This window comes from Fundulus heteroclitus, unplaced genomic scaffold, assembly GCF_011125445.2.
Source record: "Fundulus heteroclitus isolate FHET01 unplaced genomic scaffold, MU-UCD_Fhet_4.1 scaffold_70, whole genome shotgun sequence".
NCBI classification, from domain to species: domain Eukaryota; kingdom Metazoa; phylum Chordata; class Actinopteri; order Cyprinodontiformes; family Fundulidae; genus Fundulus; species Fundulus heteroclitus.
Genome location: NW_023397143.1, coordinates 1,498,294 through 1,517,471, shown reverse-complemented (window position 1 = coordinate 1,517,471; position 19,178 = coordinate 1,498,294). Strand labels below are relative to the sequence as shown.

At 38.9% G+C, this 19,178-nt stretch overlaps 1 protein-coding gene across 3 annotated transcripts; it reads left to right on the top strand.

Moving 5' to 3' along the window:
* Positions 1 to 7,035: 7,035 nt before the first annotated feature.
* Positions 7,036 to 17,657, top strand: LOC105932087 (programmed cell death 1 ligand 1). 3 transcript variants are annotated; one of them, XM_012871077.3, is made up of 10 exons: positions 7,036 to 7,317; positions 8,937 to 9,009; positions 9,188 to 9,444; positions 9,716 to 9,812; positions 10,997 to 11,263; positions 12,133 to 12,243; positions 15,181 to 15,249; positions 15,491 to 15,541; positions 15,857 to 15,974; positions 17,017 to 17,657. In XM_012871077.3, exons 2-10 carry the CDS (start codon positions 8,943 to 8,945, stop codon positions 17,489 to 17,491), a joined length of 1,512 nt encoding a protein of 503 aa, XP_012726531.2. In that variant the 5' UTR covers positions 7,036 to 7,317; positions 8,937 to 8,942; the 3' UTR covers positions 17,492 to 17,657. The 3 variants fall into 3 exon arrangements, with proteins under 3 accessions (XP_012726531.2, XP_012726532.2, XP_021176430.2); XM_012871078.3 differs by lacking the exon at positions 7,036 to 7,317 and adding an exon at positions 7,444 to 7,670; XM_021320755.2 differs by lacking the exons at positions 7,036 to 7,317; positions 15,857 to 15,974 and adding an exon at positions 7,444 to 7,670 and having other exon boundaries at positions 17,017 to 17,159.
* The last annotated feature ends 1,521 nt before the right edge of the window (positions 17,658 to 19,178 follow it).

Here is a 19,178-nt window from a genome sequence, read left to right as displayed (position 1 = left end):
AGTGTCATACTTCCGGGGCAGACCTTCAAAATAAGGTACATGAACTGATTTTATTTTTTTATTCATTTAATTTAATTTAATTTATTTAGACTTTAATTTAGATGATTAAGCCTGTTTAGAGGCAGCAGAAAATAAACTTCTTAGTAGAATAACTCTGATTTGTTTGTCAATTGCTGTTCATATTTTGTTTTCCATGCTGAAAGCTCTGCTGCACTGAGCTAACAGAGAAATGGCTCCCCCTGTTGAGAAAAAAGATCAACGTCTATTTTTTTTTTTTTTAAAAAAGACAATTTAATTATAAGAGCAGAAATGAGAGAAAAATAAAATAATATATATTTTTAAAAAGAATAACACTTTCTTCCAAGTCTACAGAGGAACAAATGTAAGACAGAGAGTACACCCTCTGTTAGTTGTCTTTCAGTTCTAAGGATTTATGTATCAGGACATAGTAAAATTGTTCTCAGATGATCTCATCAAGAGTAGAAAAGCACACAAATGCTTCCACACTGTCAACATGTATTAAATAAAGATTAAGTCAAAAGTGTTGCGTAAAAGAAAAGAGGTGTTCTCCTTCAACCCTTCCAAACAAACTATAGTCTTCTTCTTGGTACATCTGTCTTCTCATGAGGTTTAAAACTTACCATGTTAAAGTGAGACATACAGGTGAGATAGACTTTTAGCCCTTTTTTACCATCGTTTTCTCTCACAATTTACTTACGAGGTAAACTTGTTGAAACATCTACCCCTAGGAAACATTTTGATTGTCTTGTTGTTTTTTCCACTTGTGAATAACCTTTTTCCACAGGGGCTTGCAAAAGTATTTGCCCCCCTCTGCATTTTTCATGTCTTGTCGTCTCACAACCGGGGAGTAAAATGGATTGTTTGCACATTCTCATTCGCAGAACATGCCTACAACTTTGATGTATGCCACCACCACGTTTCACTGTGGGACGGTGTTCCGGGGGTGATGGGATGTATTGAGTCTGTGCCAGACATAGCATTTTCTTTCATGGTCAAATAAAATTTCAGAGCACCAGAGACCAGAGCACCTATATATATATATATATATATATATATATATATATATATATATATATATATATATATATATATATATATATATATATATATATATATATAGATAGATAGATAGATAGATAGATAGATAGATAGATGTATTCTCATTTCCCTTGAACATATTAGATTATTTGGAGCAGATCACATCAAATAAAATCAAAACACTTTTAAATCACAGGATGGAATAGGGAAAAGGCCAGGCGGGTGAATACTTTTGCATGATAGACTTGATGTTGTTTCTAAATGCCATAATAACCCCTCTCTAAAGTCATTTCTGAAGTCTTTTTATCTTGACATTGTGTTTACACTAACCTCTGTTTTGTAAAAATGGCCTTATCTTTTGACAATCACTTAATTAGGTTCACTCAGCTGTTACCTTCCCACTTACATCCTGTGGAAACAGTCGAGGTAGACTTTGTTTTCCGACAAACATTCACAATTTTATGTTTCATTTTTGCTTAATGCAAACAGGCACATTAAAATATGCTATGTTTTATCTTTCCCAGTGTTCTGAGGTTCAAATACATTTCTAGAACCTGCTGAAGATCAGATATTTTTATTACATTTTGAGAGGGGTTGCATTTAAATTAAAATATCTAATTAGACTTTCATTGTATAACTTTAATACAATAACAGAAACTTGCCAGGACTTGTTAAAGGAAACGTGTTTACTGACTTCTTTGACTGGATTAGTCAACATGTTAGTCATTGCGATTCCTGCAGTTTTGCAGTGACTCATTTCTTTTTTCCTTGTTCACATTTTTTTCCCGGCAAGATAACTCTATGATTTTCCAATTTCTTAGTGACACAGTCTTAACATAAATCAATCACAGAATAAATAAGCCTACTAATAAGTCATGAAGAGTTCCATGTTTCTCACAACCTAATTTTTGTCTACCTTGCTTACACAGCCTTGGACAGGGTTGACTTTCCCTCTATCCAGGGCAGGAAAAGGGTCGCTAACATATCTCTGCAGACCCTGCAAATCCTGCACAAAAAAATTGGTTAGACTTTTACTTTCTGTTCAGCACCACAGAGCGCTGTGTCCAAAAAAAAAACAGACGGTTTCTTTCCACAGGCTGTCTCTCTGAGGAACACTACACAACTAAAGTGCCCAGATTGAAACATGCTTATTTGCATCAATATACAAGTTTAAATCCAATCATCTTGCTGGAGACAGGTACCAGCCCCCCTGTGACCCTGCATGAACTCAAGGGACATCCCAATCTTGATCCACGGGATTCACCTTTGCAGCTATTAAAAAGCCTCAACTCTTCTTGAAAGGCTGACAGCAAGGTCTGGAGTGTGTTTATGGGAAGTTTTGACCATTCTTCCAGAAGTGCATTTGTGAATTTACTGATTATGGACAAGGTCTAGCTCTCAGTCGCCGTTAAAATCCATCCCATAGGTGTTCTATTGGGTTAAGGTCAGGACTCTGGATATAGGCACCAGCCTATCCTTAACCTAAGTATCTTTAACTGTCTACGTTATGTATGTCTGTGGTAAAGTAGGCCCCCCAAATGTCCAGTGCCGGCCCTGGGAGCATGATGTTATCCAAAGATCTCTTGGTATGCTGTAGAATTACGAGCGTGAACCAAGGGGCTAAGCAGAGCTACTGAATAACAACCCCACACCAGAATCGCTCCTCTACTCAGCTTGGCAATTGGGACAATGCAGTCAGGCAAGTACTGTTCCTTTGGCAACCCTAGACTCATCCACAAGCTCAATTTGTCACTCCAGAGAACATCGCCTCCAGCTTTAGAGGCCACTCTCGTCGTACTTTACACCACAGCTTCCAACACTTTACATTTCACTTGGATGCAGGTCTGAACCCGAGCTCTCTCTCTACGCATTGTTCTTGAGCTAATCCGAAGGCCTCATGAAGTTCGGAGATCCGAAGCGCTGGACACTGCAGATATTTGGACTGTTCTCTTCAGCGCCCGACGGCCCAGTTAGTGTCGTTCCCAATCGCTTCCGCTTTGTTGTAACACCACTGATAGCTGACTGTGGAATATTTAGGAAAAAGGAAATCTCACCACTGGACTTGTAGCACAGGTAGCATCACTTTCACAGAACCACACTGGATTCCACTGAGCTCGTGCGAGCGACCCATTCTTTCACAAATGTTTGAAGGAACAGTCTGCATGCCTGATTTTATACTCCTGTGGCCATGGAAGTGAGCCAAATACCTGATTTTGATTATTATTATCAACTATTATCGCAAACTAAGGCTAAATTCCTTATTTTTTGTCAAAAACTTGCCAATTAAAGCTGATTTCGATTTATTTATTTATTTATTTATTTGGCTAGATAAAGGCTCCATAAACAACAAGAACATCTGGATTTTGCAAACTGAAAAAAGCAGTATTGAAGCGAAACAAATCTCACAAACCATTTCTGTTGTGACAGGTAATTTTGCTTTCAGTCACATGCGAGGTGAAATTCACAAGGGCTTTACCGTTAATAAGGAAGCACAAACAGTAATTATTTTTTTAAATTCTGAGCCAAACATCAGAACTGACAAGATCAGACATCGAGTACTAATAGCCCCAGATGGAAAGGAAGATTGCTGTGTCCCAGCATGCACAGGGAGATAAAGAAATCACTGGCAAGCCCACAAAATCTTTCCCAGTCACAATGTTAATATATTACGGTTACATGTGCCAGAAAAAATTGTTAAATTCTTACATGTCCTCCTTACAGTATGTGTGGGAATTCCACTTGGCTGGTACCAAGGGTGGGGATGGAAACTCAGAGTTTATTTTAGACGACATGTTGTAAATTTATCTCTGTCTCGTGTCGGGAATGTTGTTGTTATTTTGGACTGTACTTTTAAAAGGCATTTGCATACAGTGCCTGAAAAACTACAGTATTGTTAGTGATATGGCACAAAAACACAAACATGGAACAGCAAACGTGAATTCTTTATTCAAACGGTAGCCTGCAGTTTCCCTTTTATTTCTATAAACCATGGACCCTTATTATAACACATATCAAATATGCTTTGTCTCATTTCTCATTTATTTGAGGGTTCTGGTCATTTGGCCCATTTGCCTGTTTTTATTTTTGCAGTTCTTGTGACTTCATACCCAAGATTCTTACAGTCAGTGACTGTAGGAAAAAAAAAAAAAGATGGTTACTGGTTTTAAACGTAAACAAAGGTTTCACACCAATTCTATGGTTTCAAATTATTTTTTTGAGATGCCAGCATGACCAATTTGTTTGGACCACAACCCTGTGCCTCACATTGCTACTCTCTGCCGATAAACTGGCTGACCCTCGCTTATAAGAAAGACAATGGTGAACTGTTCAGAGACATTTCACACGGCAAAAAACAACAACAAAAAACAGAGGGCATCATGGAGTGAAAACAAAGGGACCACTGTGCATCCATACTTTTATTAAGTTAACAGTATTTAGAAACTACAATAGCAGTGTGTCTCTCAATGGCTGGCTGCCAGAGCAGATAGCTTCACTAATTAGCCAGACAACTTTTTAATGCTCCCTGCTTTACTCTATGAAGAGCAAAATAGTTAAAAAGGCCAAGAGGTAATGTTTTCTGCTCAAAAAAGGCATGTAAATATAAAGGCATGTGAGAATGACAACTAAAATCATCTGGTGTTGTTGGAATTTGTTATCAACTTTATGTATCAAAATCATCAAGATAAATGGAGGTTATCCATGGATAGCAACCTTTCTCATACATTTGAATTCAATTTTATTTTTAGTCAGGGCTGACATACAAGAGCCTCATATCCAGTGGTGATTTTCAAAATGGATCAGGAAGCTGATCCAAGCATTCTTTCTTTCTTTCTTTCCTTTTTTGTTTCTTTTTTTCTATGGTTGGGGAGTGGGAGGGGGGGTATTTTGTGTCAATAATTGCGGAAGCAGGAGAATGAGTAAGAGCTTCTGATTCCTTAGAATTCAGGGGATGCTGGACTGCCTTTAGGGATCTAGACTGCTTTGTTGAAGATCTATGAAGGCAAAATAATTTTGACTAGAACTAAGGTTCCTTAGACACAGGTTGGGACTGGCTGAGCCTTTACTCTGCTTTACAGTTTATTCTATTTCTTTGATGATGCAGAGAGAGGGGGGTTGCTGAGGTATGCGTCACAGGTTGGTGTTTTTGTTGCTGTTGTCTCTATACCTTTATCTATCTATCTATACCTTTATCAAGACTCCCAAATGTTATGTTTAACATTTTAAATTAAACCTAGCATCTAAACTGCAGAGTTTTACCACCTTTTTAATATCCAGTTTACTGTAAAGTGTAGTTTGTGTATTTATGTGTTTGATCTAATGAGGACTCGTTTCCAGTGAGAGTTGGACTACGCCAAGGTTGCCCTTTGTCGCCGATTCTGTTCAGAACTTTTATGGACAGGATTTCTAGGTGCAGCTAAGGTGTTGAGGGGATCAGTTTTGGTGGCCTTAGGATTGCGTCTCTGCTATTCACGTGGTTCTATTGGCTTCATCAGGTCGTGATCTACAGCTCTCACTGGAGCGGTTTGCAGCTGAGTGTGAAGTGGCCGGGATGAGGGTCTTGTTCGCGAATGAGGGGAAGATGGAGCGGGAGATCGACAGACGGATTAATGCGGCGTCTGCTGTGAAGCGGGCGCTGTACCGATCCGTTGTGGTGAAGAGAGAGCTGAGCCAAAAGGCGAAGCTCTCGATTTACCGGTCGATCTACGTTCCTGCCCTCATCTATGGTCATGAGCTTTGGGTCGTGACCAAAAGAACGAGATCCTGGATACAAGCGGCTGAAATGAGTTTTCTTCACAGCACTGCAAAAACTGATCTAAAAATAAGTAAAATGTTCTTAAAGTTAGTGTATTTGTCCTTGATTTGAGCAGGTAAATAAGATTATTTGCCAATGGAATGAGTATTTTGACCCCTAAAATAAGATAATTAGACATCCTGTACTTGGAATAAGATGATGAAGACGAGTTATTCCTATTTTAAGTGCAAAAATCTTGTTCCATTGGCAAATTATCTTATTTACCTGCTCAAATCAAGGACAAATACACAATTTTTAAGAACATTTTACTTATTTTAAGTTCTGTTTTTGCAGTGAGTGTGCCTGGGCTCTACCTTAGAGATAGGGTGAGGAGCTCAGTCATCCGGGGAGGACTCAGAGTAGAGCCGCTGCTCCTCCACGTCGAGAGGAACCAGTTGAGGTGGCTCGGGTAAATGGTTAGGATGCCTCCTGGACGCCTCCCTGGTGAGGTGTTCCAGGGACGTTCCACTGGGAGGAGACCCAGAGGGAGATCCAGAACACGCTGGATTTAGGCTTTGTTTCTAGGCTGGCCTGGGAACGCCTTGGGATTCCCTCAGAGGAGCTGGGCCAAGTGGCCGGGGAGAGGGACGTCTGGGTCTCCCTACTGAAGCTGCTACCCCCGCCACCCGACCCCGGATAAGAGGAAGAAGATGGATGGAATGTATATTGTTTTAATATTGGTGTTTCCTTTTGTTTTAATGTTTATACCAGGTTTTAAAATTGTATTGTTTTATTTCTTGTTTTACTATTTTTATCACCTAATGTTCACCACTTTGAATGAAAGCGCTTTATAGATAGTTAAATTATTATTATTATTCCTATTACAATATAGTAATTGGAATTTTTTTTAAATAATACTACCGTTTTTACTGTATAGTTATAGTATATTACCACTACCTTAATCCACATTGAAATGAATGTTAGTTTCTGCTTTGGTTTCGTGGATTCTTCGACATGCACGTTTATTGCCAAGTGTTTTCTGTTCTGTTGTGTCGGGAGTTATTACAGAGCCTCGTAGCTTCTGTGTTCTCAGGGAAATTATGTCAGACTATATTGTCTCGTCAAAAAAACAAAACAAAAAAAAAGAACGCTTTGTCACTTTTACGGTAATAAAATAGTGAAAAGATGCAACGATGACGTCACGTGAATCAGAAGAAAAAGCGGTAGGAGGAGAATCCCGAGTGTGATGTGAGCGACCAATTGAGAGTGCTGGAAAGCACAGAACATGTTCCGTTTCTTTTTGGATATAAAACCCGTAGCCAGTCAGCTGGGCTTCATTTACTCGAACCTTAACGACCCCCGGACATACAGGCGTTTACGCTGTTGCTGCCGTTCGCCTTGACGCACACAAACAGCGGACGGACGTCGTACGTCAAACGGATTGAGAGCTCGCGACCCCTGATTTTTTTTTTAGGGGTGGCTGTTGGCAGTTGCCGTGGAAACTGCGCACCCACTCTTTGTTTACGGTAAGTTTTCCGACGTCGAGAATACTCCGTTGGCTGTAAAGAAGTAGAAATATTTGTTTTAACAATCTACTTACAGCTCTAGCGTTTATATCAGAGTGAAAAACACACAGTTTGTGAGGCATCCCTGTGAAATAAGCTGTCGTTGTTTGTTTTGAGGTTGTTTAATTTTTGTTATTGCGAGTTAAGTTACCAAAAGCCATATGTTTAAGGGGCGGGGGCTTATTAGGAGGAAGGACTAAAACAGTTCTCAAAGCGCTCTACACAGCATTTAGCGTAAGGAAGAAGGAAACAGCAGATGAAAATTAAAAAAGGGGTTTTGTAGTGTCTGAATGTAGGACAGCATCTATCGACTTGTAAGTACAAACCTGTTTGCAGCGTTCACCAGCTGTGATAAATTGTTGGAATATCTACTATTGGTGACCACTCATAAATTAGTCATGCTATACAATAATACAAGAAGTAGATTTAGGGGAATATTTTTTTAAAGTTTTATAAACATTTTACCTGTCTGTTGTAATATTTCAGAATGTACATGTTGATGTGCCATTAAATGCCTCATGTCTTACAAAACAACAGTATTTTTAAAGCTCGGATTATGTGACTGATCTTTGTACCATAAACACCTTTTTAAAAATCCCCTTTTATTGAAACTAAAAGCATGTAAATCACTCTCTTCCAGTGTATCTGGATTTCTATCATGCCGTCTTAAAACATCTGTTAAAGGGTAGTATTTTATTTAACCAATTCACAGATTTGGATAGCTATGGGGAGAAATTGGAAAACTGCATATGGAGTGTAATGTGTGATCAGCTACATCCAAGCTTGAGTTTACTATTGCAGTATATATGTATAGAAAAAGGATATTTTATTGTTTGCATCTTATGGTAAAAATATACCAAAGTTTACAAGCTGTAGCCTACTTGAAAAAGTCAGCATGTTGTCTGATACTCCAGTTTTTATTTGACAAGTCACAGTTAGTAGTGAAATGACTCTATGCCTTAGTCCAGTAACCCAAAGCCAATTTCAGCCGTGTTTTTTTTTTCTCATGATTTGTAGAACCATTCATAATAAGACCTGAAAACTAGTCAAACGGTTTCGCTGTTAATGTATTGCACATGTTAATGCAAATATTCATAAAACTGATGTTTGCCAAAATCAGATATTATATCTTATAGCTTATTTGCATAACTGTTTTCACTGTTGCGCAGTTGCCACAGAAACAAAAACCTCCTTTTCGCAGTGGGCCATTTGACACGACTTTATAAGGAGATAAACAGATGTTTTTGGTTCTGAAACGTTCCTGTGGAGGTCCGGTGTCCAGACAGAGTTCCAGTGTTGAACACATTTTTTTTTTGTGTGTGTGTGTGTGTGCGTCTCCTGATGTTTGTCTATTAAAAACCTGCTGAGCCTAGTTTCTATTTTGTGACAGTAAGCGCTTAGTCATGCTTTGATCAGAATTCAAAATGTATCACTCAGCATCATGTGTTGTTGATGATCTCAGTGTCATGCTGTTCCCCAGAATCTTTTTTAGCTCACCGGTATTTTACAAAATGACTTGTGATCATCCATGTGCAAGAGATTTTAACATTTTGTTTACACCCTCCCCCCCCTTCCTTTAGATTTCAATGGACTGGGTCATTGCTGTAGTTGTTGTTGTAGTTCTGCAATCTTTCCTGCAGCCGTCTGTCGCAGGTGAGCGGTCCCTTTATACTTGCAAAACGTTAGCAAGGCTTTCTATTTTCAGTTTGACACGCAAGCTAACTTAAATCTGCAAAGCAAACCCGCATGCATGAGAGGCGAGGTTTAATGTATGTCGTCTGTGCAAGTTGAAGCAGGCTTAAAACTTCTACCGCATGTTGTTTTCTTGCAGCCTTGTTTACAGTGGAGGCAGAGCAAGCTACGTATATGTCGGAGTTTGGAGGAAACGTCGTGATGGGCTGCAAGTTTTCTTCCAACCCAGCAAATCCTCATCGTGACCTGAAGGTTAACTGGCACCGGAAGACCAACGGCATATACGAAGAAGTGATACGACTAGAAGACAACTTGGAGAACTCTGCGTCTCCAAAGTACCAGGGTCGAGTGGAGCTTCTCACCGGTGAACTGAAAAATGGCTGGGCGAAGTTAAAGGTACTTGATGGCGACGAATAAACACACTCAGACGCCGTTTACATAATTGTCAGTTGACTGTTTTCTAACGTGACAGAAGTGTCAGAGTCTCCCATCTGAGGGTGTTAGAGTTTATTGCTCAGTCATATTAGGGCAAACTGTATACAAAATATGCATCAAAACTTTGTGTTATTGTCTTGTTGCACTGCACTGATCCAATTGTGATTTGAGCTCATTTAATGCAGTTAAGCTTTAGGGCATAAAATCATTTATTCTCCCTCTCACTTCACAGATATCACATCTAAAGATGAATGACTCCGGGACGTATCAGTGTTTGGTTCAAACAGCCGAAGGGAACGACTATAAAGAAATAGCTTTGTCAGTTGAAGGTAAGTTCTTTGAATCTGTAACAGCGTTCTGCTTTTTTTTTTTTTTTCTTAGAATACCACAGGATTTTTGTTCTGGGAGCGGTCTTGCTCAACAGCCACTGCACATGGTCATTTCTGGGCAGTTAAAAGAAAAACTCATTTTGAAAATGAAACCAGTTTCACGCAGTTTGGAGAATAAAAACCTTAAGCCGTACATATACAGATACAGCTCCTTGCAGAAGTATTCACACCCCTTCGGACGTTTATGTCGCAGTTCTAAGGCGTTTTATTGTTTACATTTCAAGACAAAAGAGTACAAAATTAAAGTGAAAGAAAAAGCAGAGATGCATTTCTAATACTTTTACAAACAAAACACGCACGTTTGCACTCAGTGCTTCCTGAACCAGACAAGTTGAGCCGCCTTTAGCTGCAATTACTATTGCAGGTTATTAGGGGTATGTCCCTACCAGCTTTGTACGTCTACAGACCGGCATATTCGCCAAAGTTTCTGCAGTTCAGTCCAACTAGATTGAGAGCATCTGTTAACATTGATTTTAAACCCCTTTTTAGATTGATGTGCGGTATTAGGTTTATGCCACACAGCAACCAAGTTTAATTTTTGGTCTAATCTTATTGAGTTTCATGAGATTGAAGGAATGAAGTTATACTTTATTTCAGTTAGGGTGTTTCAGAGTAACGGGTACTGAGCACAGATTATACAGCAGATAGGTTTCACATTTGAATCTGTTAAAATAAAGGAATACAGTCCATACTTTTCCTTTCATTTCACAATTATGCACTCCCAATAATTATGCACTTCCTGTTTTGGAAAATGAAATTGCTCCTAATCCCAAACTGTGATTCCAAGGATCTGCATTTAATCCAGGATAATCCAGTCCAGAGTTCTCTAATCATCATATAGATTGACTAAAGTAAGTTTGTCCAGAAGCAAAAATGTTTGTGAAGGCCTTTTTAACAACACTGCTAAATCAGAAGCCAGTTACCCCATTGTGTTGTCTCATGATTTGTGGAAAAGACAAATCGCTAAAACTCAACTACACAAAGGGTTTGGATCCATGTGTCCATATTATCACAAGAAACTGCCAGAGAAATCTATTAAAAAATATTGAATTGTAAAATATTATTGTAATCAGAAATTTACTCTCATAACATTTTACTAATCCTAATTTGTTATTCTCTTCTAGCACCATATAAGTCAGTCTCAAAACGGATTGAGAGGCGAGCCGAGGGGGATAAGGTGGTGTTAACCTGCCATTCTCAGGGATACCCTAAGTCTTCAGTTGTGTGGCATGATGGGCATCTGCAGAAGCACAACTCCAGCACCACAGCTACAGCAACACCAGACGGTCTTTATAATGTCACCAGTCGGATAGAAGTCAGCTCTTCAGCGAAAAACAATTACACATGCAACTTTACACACGATGGCTACTCTGCAACGTTTCACATTCCAGGTACTTTTTCGGCATCTGTCTTCTTTTCAGATTGCGCTCAAAGTTTATAGTTAGATAGATGCACGGGGTCTCGTAGCCTTTCTTACTATCTGATTTCCTTCAGTAAAGTACTAAATGACAAAAATAATCTGAGCTCTGATAGGCTTAGAGGACATTTACTGGCTCTGAAAAGCTGGCAGGAAATCTAGAGTCACCTCCTCTGTGGTTCCCCATCTACTGCAGCTTCCTGTTATGTTCATACTTATGCGTTTATTCGCATTTTAATTGAAGTCTCAATGGCAAGTAAAAGCTAAGCGATTTCTTCACCTGCCTACAGTTTTTCCAGCGATGCATGCCTCCCCCCACCCCATCCACACCCCCACCTGTTTTCACTGAAACTGAAGGTGTTCCAAGTGCATCTAAAATGCACTCAGAAAAACTAATTTGAAGTTTAACTCTAGATTCATTTTTTTTTTTTTTGCTTTGATATGACCTATTGTTTTTATATCCTAAACGATTAAAGAATAAATCTTGTCCATAAGGGTGCAGAGCCTTATCAGCTTAAAGTACAAAGGGTCCAGTAGATGCTTACGAAAACAATGAAAACATCAACCAAAAACAGTAAAAGTAATCAGAAAAGTTGTTTCGATGCGCAGCAAAAAAGACTGTTGTTGCTTAAGACTCAACTGTTTCTTCTTTATGGCCACAATTAGTTTTGGACTTGACCACCACAGGGAAGTCTGCTGCACTTTGTCTAGATTTGGTTCTTTCCAAAGTGGTTGAAAACACGAGTGGACATAAACAAAAATGTTTGCAGCCCGTGGCTGTCTCAGCTGAATTTAGTGTATGATATTAAAAGCTATTCCTGTCTGTTTTTCTTCTTACTACAGATGATATAACCCTCCCCAAAGGAAAAAATGATGCTCTGATCACTGTGTTGTGTATAGGATTAATATTGACTGCCATTGGTCTTGGAGTGGTAACTTACAGACGTCGAAAAGGTAACTAATTCATTTTTCTTTTTTTTTAGGACACAATAAACACAGAACCAAAATTTCCATAAGTCGCATAGAACTTCAGTTATTTCCTGATGGATTTCCCTGCATTTAGAAAACAAGTATACTTAGAAATTGCCGCCAGTAAGACTTTCGAAATATCTTTAGCAACTGGTAAAGAGAGAATAGAGCCAGGTAGGGGCCCAGTCAAAGTTTTCTGTCCCTAATACCAACCCAAGTTCTTTAGGAAAGGACATTTCCTCACACTGAGCCCTGCTCAGATACTTCATTTAAGACAATGCAAGGTTTGAAAACTGGTGTGTGATCAGGGTTGTGCATTTAAATCACATCCAACAATGGGTTGGTCTTTTTAGCCAACAATGATCCATCCATCCATCCATCCATCCATCCATCCATCCATCCATCCATCCATCCATCCATCCATCCATCCATCCATCCATCCATCTGTACTCGATCTTGTTTTGGCCTCGGATTTGTTGCACTCTGGGGCTTTTTTTCAAGGTTGCAAAAAAAAAACCAAGCTTTTTATGTACTGCATATTTGTGGGAAATTCCCGGTTACCTTCACATAAAAGCTCTAAAGCTTCTTAAATTATTGGTTTGCATTGCTACCTCCTTTGCCTCAATGTTCTGAGGAGAAAAAGATCCCATTTTCTGCCTCTTGTTACTTACACTCACTCTGCCTGCAGCTAACGCGATGTCAGATAACGTATGCACTCTTCAGAGTTGTCTGGTCTGTTTAACTTATTAGAAGCTCATCAGATTAATTAGACAAGCGGTGTGAAGTTGAGGGTGTGGTTATATTAAAGTTTCATCAGTGCACCCAGTTGGTCTGGAGCCCTGTTTTAGGTTAGCCTGCTAATGAGCTGCAACAGGCAGATTTTCTTTGAATGTTTTCAGCAACAGTGACATTATTGTGATTGCAGCGATATTTTCTAAAACAGTTTTAGTCTCAGTCTCACCTCTGTCAAAGTCTTGGCTTTGGTACACTTTGGTCTTGACCCGGTCTCGGGTCCGGTGTTCTCGACTTCAACAGTAGTTGAATCAAAGGCATTTAAAGTGCAAACAAAGATACTCCCTTCAGGCAAGCATTGGGTCTCCTTCAAGTGGTACTTTATTTTCTTTTTACCAAACAAAAGAAAATCATTCCATTTGTACTTGTATTAAACATCTTATCACTTCTAAGTGTTAAATAAATGTTCAATTGCTGAATTATACTGTTTTAGATAATCTGAATATTCTCATGTTCAGTAACATCTATTTTTTTTAAAGTAATATCAGGATGCAAGAAAACCCTAGCCTTACAAATAGCATGTTATTCTTCCACAAATGGGTATTTTAAAATGACTTTGCAAACCTACATAGCTTGTGTAGGAAAGTAAAACAGAAAGTGATAGACAGGTAGATCTACACCTGTAAATACCCATAACATGTGAGTTTGAAAGGGAAGTATAACTAGAGTCAGACTTTCACTTTGTTTCTCCTGTATTTCCTTATTTCGGCCTTAATTTAGCTTCGTAACCTGCTGCATTGTCAAAGGAAATTCTAGATAATCTGAATCGTGTTTTTAGTACTTGGCCTATAATTGGACTTCAGTTTGAGCTCAGCCTCCTATTAATGTCAGTTCATCGCTCCGTGTTTTTTTTATGCCCTTCCTGTTTCAGAACCGTATCAACTAACTTTAGATTTTTCACCAAAGGGGAAGCAAAAGATGTCTGGTAAAAAAATAAAAAATAAAAAATAAAACATTATTTGAATGAGAAAGACAATGTAGAGCGTTCTATATGTCGTGATGCAAGCAAAGTCCCATTTCCTCCAGAAAGAGGAAGCTGCTCAAATGTTTTTACCATCCACATGTTTGATTTAGTGCTGTACCTTTTGTGGAGTTTCACCAGCATGTGACCTATTTGTTGGTTCTCATGTGAGAATGACTTAGCTTTTTTTTTTTTTTTTTTTTGTTGAAGTTGAGAACCTCATGAATCTGTCTGGAATCACCCAGCCTGGTCTGTGTTATACGTTGGGGAATTCACAGCTATTTGTGAATGCATGGGTGCTTTCTTGGTTCAGCCCAACCAAATAACCCCCCCCCCCCCCCCCATTTCACTTGTAAACTTATTACACAGACTTTCAGATAAATGAACGGGCAACTGTGATAAGCAATATTATGTCAATTACGGGTACGAAAATCTCTGGGTGACTGTGTTCAGGAAATGTCAGCCTACTTACGAGAGCATTTTTTTAAACAGTTTACCAAGAAAAGAGTGTAGAGAAAATGAATAATGATACATCATAACATCCTAACATTATATAATCTTACATTACCCTCCACATTTATTGGCAACCCTGTTAAAATATGTATAAATTCATATAAGTTAATGCTTTACAGTAGAATAAACTCACACATGAACATTTATAGAAAAATTCAACCTTTAATCTGATTACAACTATCGAGTGGGGGGGGGAAATCCCACTTTCTGATTTTTTATTTATTTTTTTATCAACATCACAGGTTCCACATGTATTGGTGTTCCTAAAAACTCCCATAAAATCAATGACCAACTGTGCTTATATTAAAGTTTTTAATATCAGGTTTATTACATCGCAACAAAAGCTGATAAAAAATATTTATAATTTGTAAACATATTTTCATGGCGGTGCCACTGAACTGTTGAAATGTGCTGCATTTTACCCCTAAACTCCAATGTGATTAAATGTGTTACTAGAGAAATAAATGGAAAGCAGACTGAAAAATATCGTTTTAAAACTAACATGTTTTATTTCAATGTAAATGACCTATTATACTCTCATTTAGTGGCAGACACGCCATCCACTGATTGTTATTTTTTTCTTTGTATTCATGCTGACATGGTTTATCTAACGTGTTGTGCCAACACACTAACTCAAAGGTTCCCTTGTTTCATAGGTGCCAGAACTCCCAGCACCAGGAACTGTCTGGTTAATGATGAAGAAAGGTCCCTGTCTGCAGCTGCCTGTAAGTCTGAACAGCTCCATTCTTCTTTGAGAGTACAGAACAATACCAGCACTCTTTCTGAAAGCACAGAGCAGCTACTACAAGAAAGTCCGTTGAAATCAAATCACTCATAAAGCTTCTCTCTTATACGTACACACTCGTAATGATTGAATTAATTGGTAATCATTAACTCTGGAACTGATTGGCTGTGTAGCAAAATAAGAACCTTCATTTTCTGATAATGTTGTTCCCTTTCCCTCAGGCCTAGGAATGGATAAAGAAAGTGCGGTTGAGGAAAAAGTTATTACCGAAGGTAAGAAATGCTATATTGCAAGATTGTGTATTATCATTATTGCCTTTGTGTTCCTCTAAAACCTTTAGCAGAGAAAACAGCTAACTTTAAAAAACAGATTTTAAAAAAGGTTAATTATCTATCATAAAATAAAGCAAACATATAAATCCAGGCAAAAATTTCAAAACTGTCTGGGGCAAATTTGACCATCATAGACACAGTTGTATGAAGTTATCTGTTCAAGAGGGAAGTAAAGCGAGACCAATACCCATTTCTTTTCACACTATGTCAATTCTCTTTCAACAAGGAGTTTGTTGTTCTCTCCGTGTCCCGCAGAGGAAAATCTGAGGTCGCATCTAAAAGCCCATTATTCCGAATTCTCCCTCACTACAAAGACGAAACACCACTGCGATAGTTTCGCTGCGGAGGAGCTGCCTCACAGGCTGCAAAACAAGTGAGTCATAGAGACAATTTTCCAAAGCCATCGACAGATTTGCGCGCTGCTCTGCATTTTTGATCTGACTTCCAAGAAGTCCAGCATTTTGATAGCGGCAAACATTTCCGAGGCCAATTCGTCCCTTTGCCGTTTTCTAATCCATATATTGCACCGACGCAATTACGCTTTAATGTCTTCCCCATAGACAGCGCCTCCCACCTCGTGCATGAAGCTCTTGCAGAGCTGAAGAGCCCCCCTCGGTGACAGATTACTGCATCTGAAATGCACAAAGGAGCGTTATCACAGATCCTTCCTCCCCGCAGCTGTTAGTCTTTATAAGCATCACTGCTTCTGACAAACTCAATAAATTGTTGTCCTCCCTCGAGTTATCTGCACAAATAAACTGCACAAAAAATATTTTATTGAGTCATAGAGATAAATAGTTATTAAAATCCAAAATTTTTGCTCATAAATTAAATGTTATTTTCTAAAAACTTTACATTACATCTTATCGCTATGGAATACGACAGATTATGACCGGGTTTAGATAACCTCACACAACCTGTTGTTGATAGATAATATTTGTGGAGCAGTAGATTAAGAGTAAATAAAAAAAATAAAAAAACAATGAAAAAAAACAACCTTTAAGTCGTTAGCAGTGAAAGCAAATATGAAAATAAGGTCAGTACAGAACAACTGAGAGTACAAGGACATTAAATGACAAAAGGCTGAAGTGACTGCACCAACATAAACTCTAATCGTTGTTAAATAGTTAAACTGTTGGTTTCAGTCAGTAACCGTCTGGTCTGGATTACTCTTGCAGGCCAGACAGTTAAAGCACTGCAAAGCCCTGCGATGCATATTTGCTTCCTGCAAGCTTATTGCTTTTGAGAAATATGTGGTGTCTCACATGGACCGGTGATTGGACCACCTTTTTTTGTTTTTCATTGCTGCCAGTATTTACAGTAATTATAAAAATTCTTAGCTGATGTTTTTATATTACTTCTTGTTTCCGGGGTTCAGAATTACAGAGCCGTTTGTGTTTTTTTTTTTTTTTCAGTGAAGGCCTGCCTGTGAGACTCCAAGATCTACTCCCAAACGCTGGAGAAATCCTGCTCCTGGAGGGACCCCCGAGAAGTGGGAAAACAACCGCAGCCCATATCCTGCTCTCATCCTGGACCGGAGCTGATTCAGGGTTCCTCGACGCCGGCTTCCTGGATCTTCTCGTGTATGTGAACTGTGACACGATGAAGGGTGACTTGTTCCAGGAAGCGACAGCTCAGCTGGCGCTTAGTGAGAAGATATCAGCAGAACAACTGAGGACCGTTCTGTCCCGGTCCAACAAGACTCTGCTGCTCTTGGACGGCTATAAAGAGGGGAACCACTTTTGTGATGAGACTTTGAGGAGGTTTCTAAGTGAAAGAGGATCTTGTAGAGTATTGGTCACATCCTGTCTAGGTGACTGTCCTGTACTTAAACAAACCCTGAAGACCGAAGGGACACTGACGCTTCAGATGCAATCTGCAAAATACTGAGAACACGTTGGTGGTGAACAGCAAACACCTGCGACCATTGTTACATTTTTTTTTTTGAAGAAATATTAGTATTTATAGTTTTTTTTAAAAAGCCCGAATATGCTGCAATAATAATCACAATGTTCAAAACCTGCATGTAATAAACATATATTTTGTATTTTTATAATTTCTTCTTGTTGTCTGTTTGATTAGAGAGATTGCATTTCACGAAGCAGTTTATTTAAAGACACTTCATCTTATCAAGTCTCGAAAACCTGCTCAGCAAAATCTGAACTCCATCCTGTGTGTGTGTGCAATAGTTGAAAATACCAGTGGATACTCTTAAACTCTTTCACTTTCAATAAATGTGATAACTCAAGCAGTATTTGAGACCTTCTACAGGTTTCAGTTCTTGGTAAAATGCTTGAGAAAGACAAAAAGGGTCTAGATTTACGGTCAGTTGCCGGACTGCAAGCGAAGCAGCAGCAGCTTCTCTAATATCAGCTGCAGATGAGGAAGTGTCTCAACATTCCTGGCAAGACATCTTTCTATATCAAATTAAAAAAAAAAAACTCTGAGAATGAGTAATTTAGGATGTTGTTAAACCACAAAGAAATACAGTAAACCCCCCTGGTTTAAAGTGCCTCGGTAAAGTGCTCATTCACATTGGACTTTTCCATATTTTGTCACATTACAACCACAAAGTTCAATATTTTCTTGCTACGATCTTATTGACTCAACTCAAACCCCAAAAAGTGGATTTTGCAATTGTGATTTAGCGATTAGAGTGAAAAGTTTTAGCTATTCCTCCAGGATTGACCTGTTTTTAGCTCCATCAGCTCTGACCACCTTTCCTCTCCCTGCTAAAAACAATGCAAGCCCACAGCATGACACTGCCACCAAAATGCTTCACCGTTGCAAAGATGTATTCAGGGTGATGTGCAATACTATTTTTCCACCACACGCACCACTTTGCACGCAGGCCAAAAATGCTGGCTTTCTTTCAAGGTTGTTTTCTTTATGCCACCTTTCAAATATTTTTTTACGAATAAAACTTTCAGAAATCAATGTGTCCTCTCTCTTCCACTTTGCATTTAAGCATTACATAATCACACGAAATCGCAATACAATACATAAAAGAAAGAAAGTTAAAGCAGCCTAAAGCCTCTTGCAAGGGCACTAGTGCTCTTCGTTAAGTGCTGCAGCTGCTTGAAAGGTTGCATGTGAGTTTTAGTGTTTCAGGGAGTGTCGGTGTGAACGCAGATGCCCTGCTGCGACCAGCGAATATCATCTTATGTTCTTTATGAGGCATAAATGGGGAAGTGAAATGCAAACTGAAGACAGCAAGTCCCTAGAAGTTACTTAGGTCGAGATATGGCGGCCACAAAAAGATGCAACCCTTGTTCCTTTTTCTTAAGAAATTAGATGCATCGGATGAAGAGCCCAGATGCAGGCGCTTACAGAATATGCATCTGGAGAGTCAGTGAAGCACACGCCTGGTTGCCAGAACTCTTTGGAAAAATTGCAATGGTTAAAGTCGCTACTGTGTTAGAGGCTTGCTATGTTGTTGTTTTTTTAACTAGTAAAGCTTTCACTTCATCCAAAGCAGGGGTGTCAAACTCATTTTGGTTTAGGAGCCGCATACAGCTTAATCTGATCTCAAGAGGGCCACACGAGTTAACTCATTGCAAGATTAAATAACTAATGA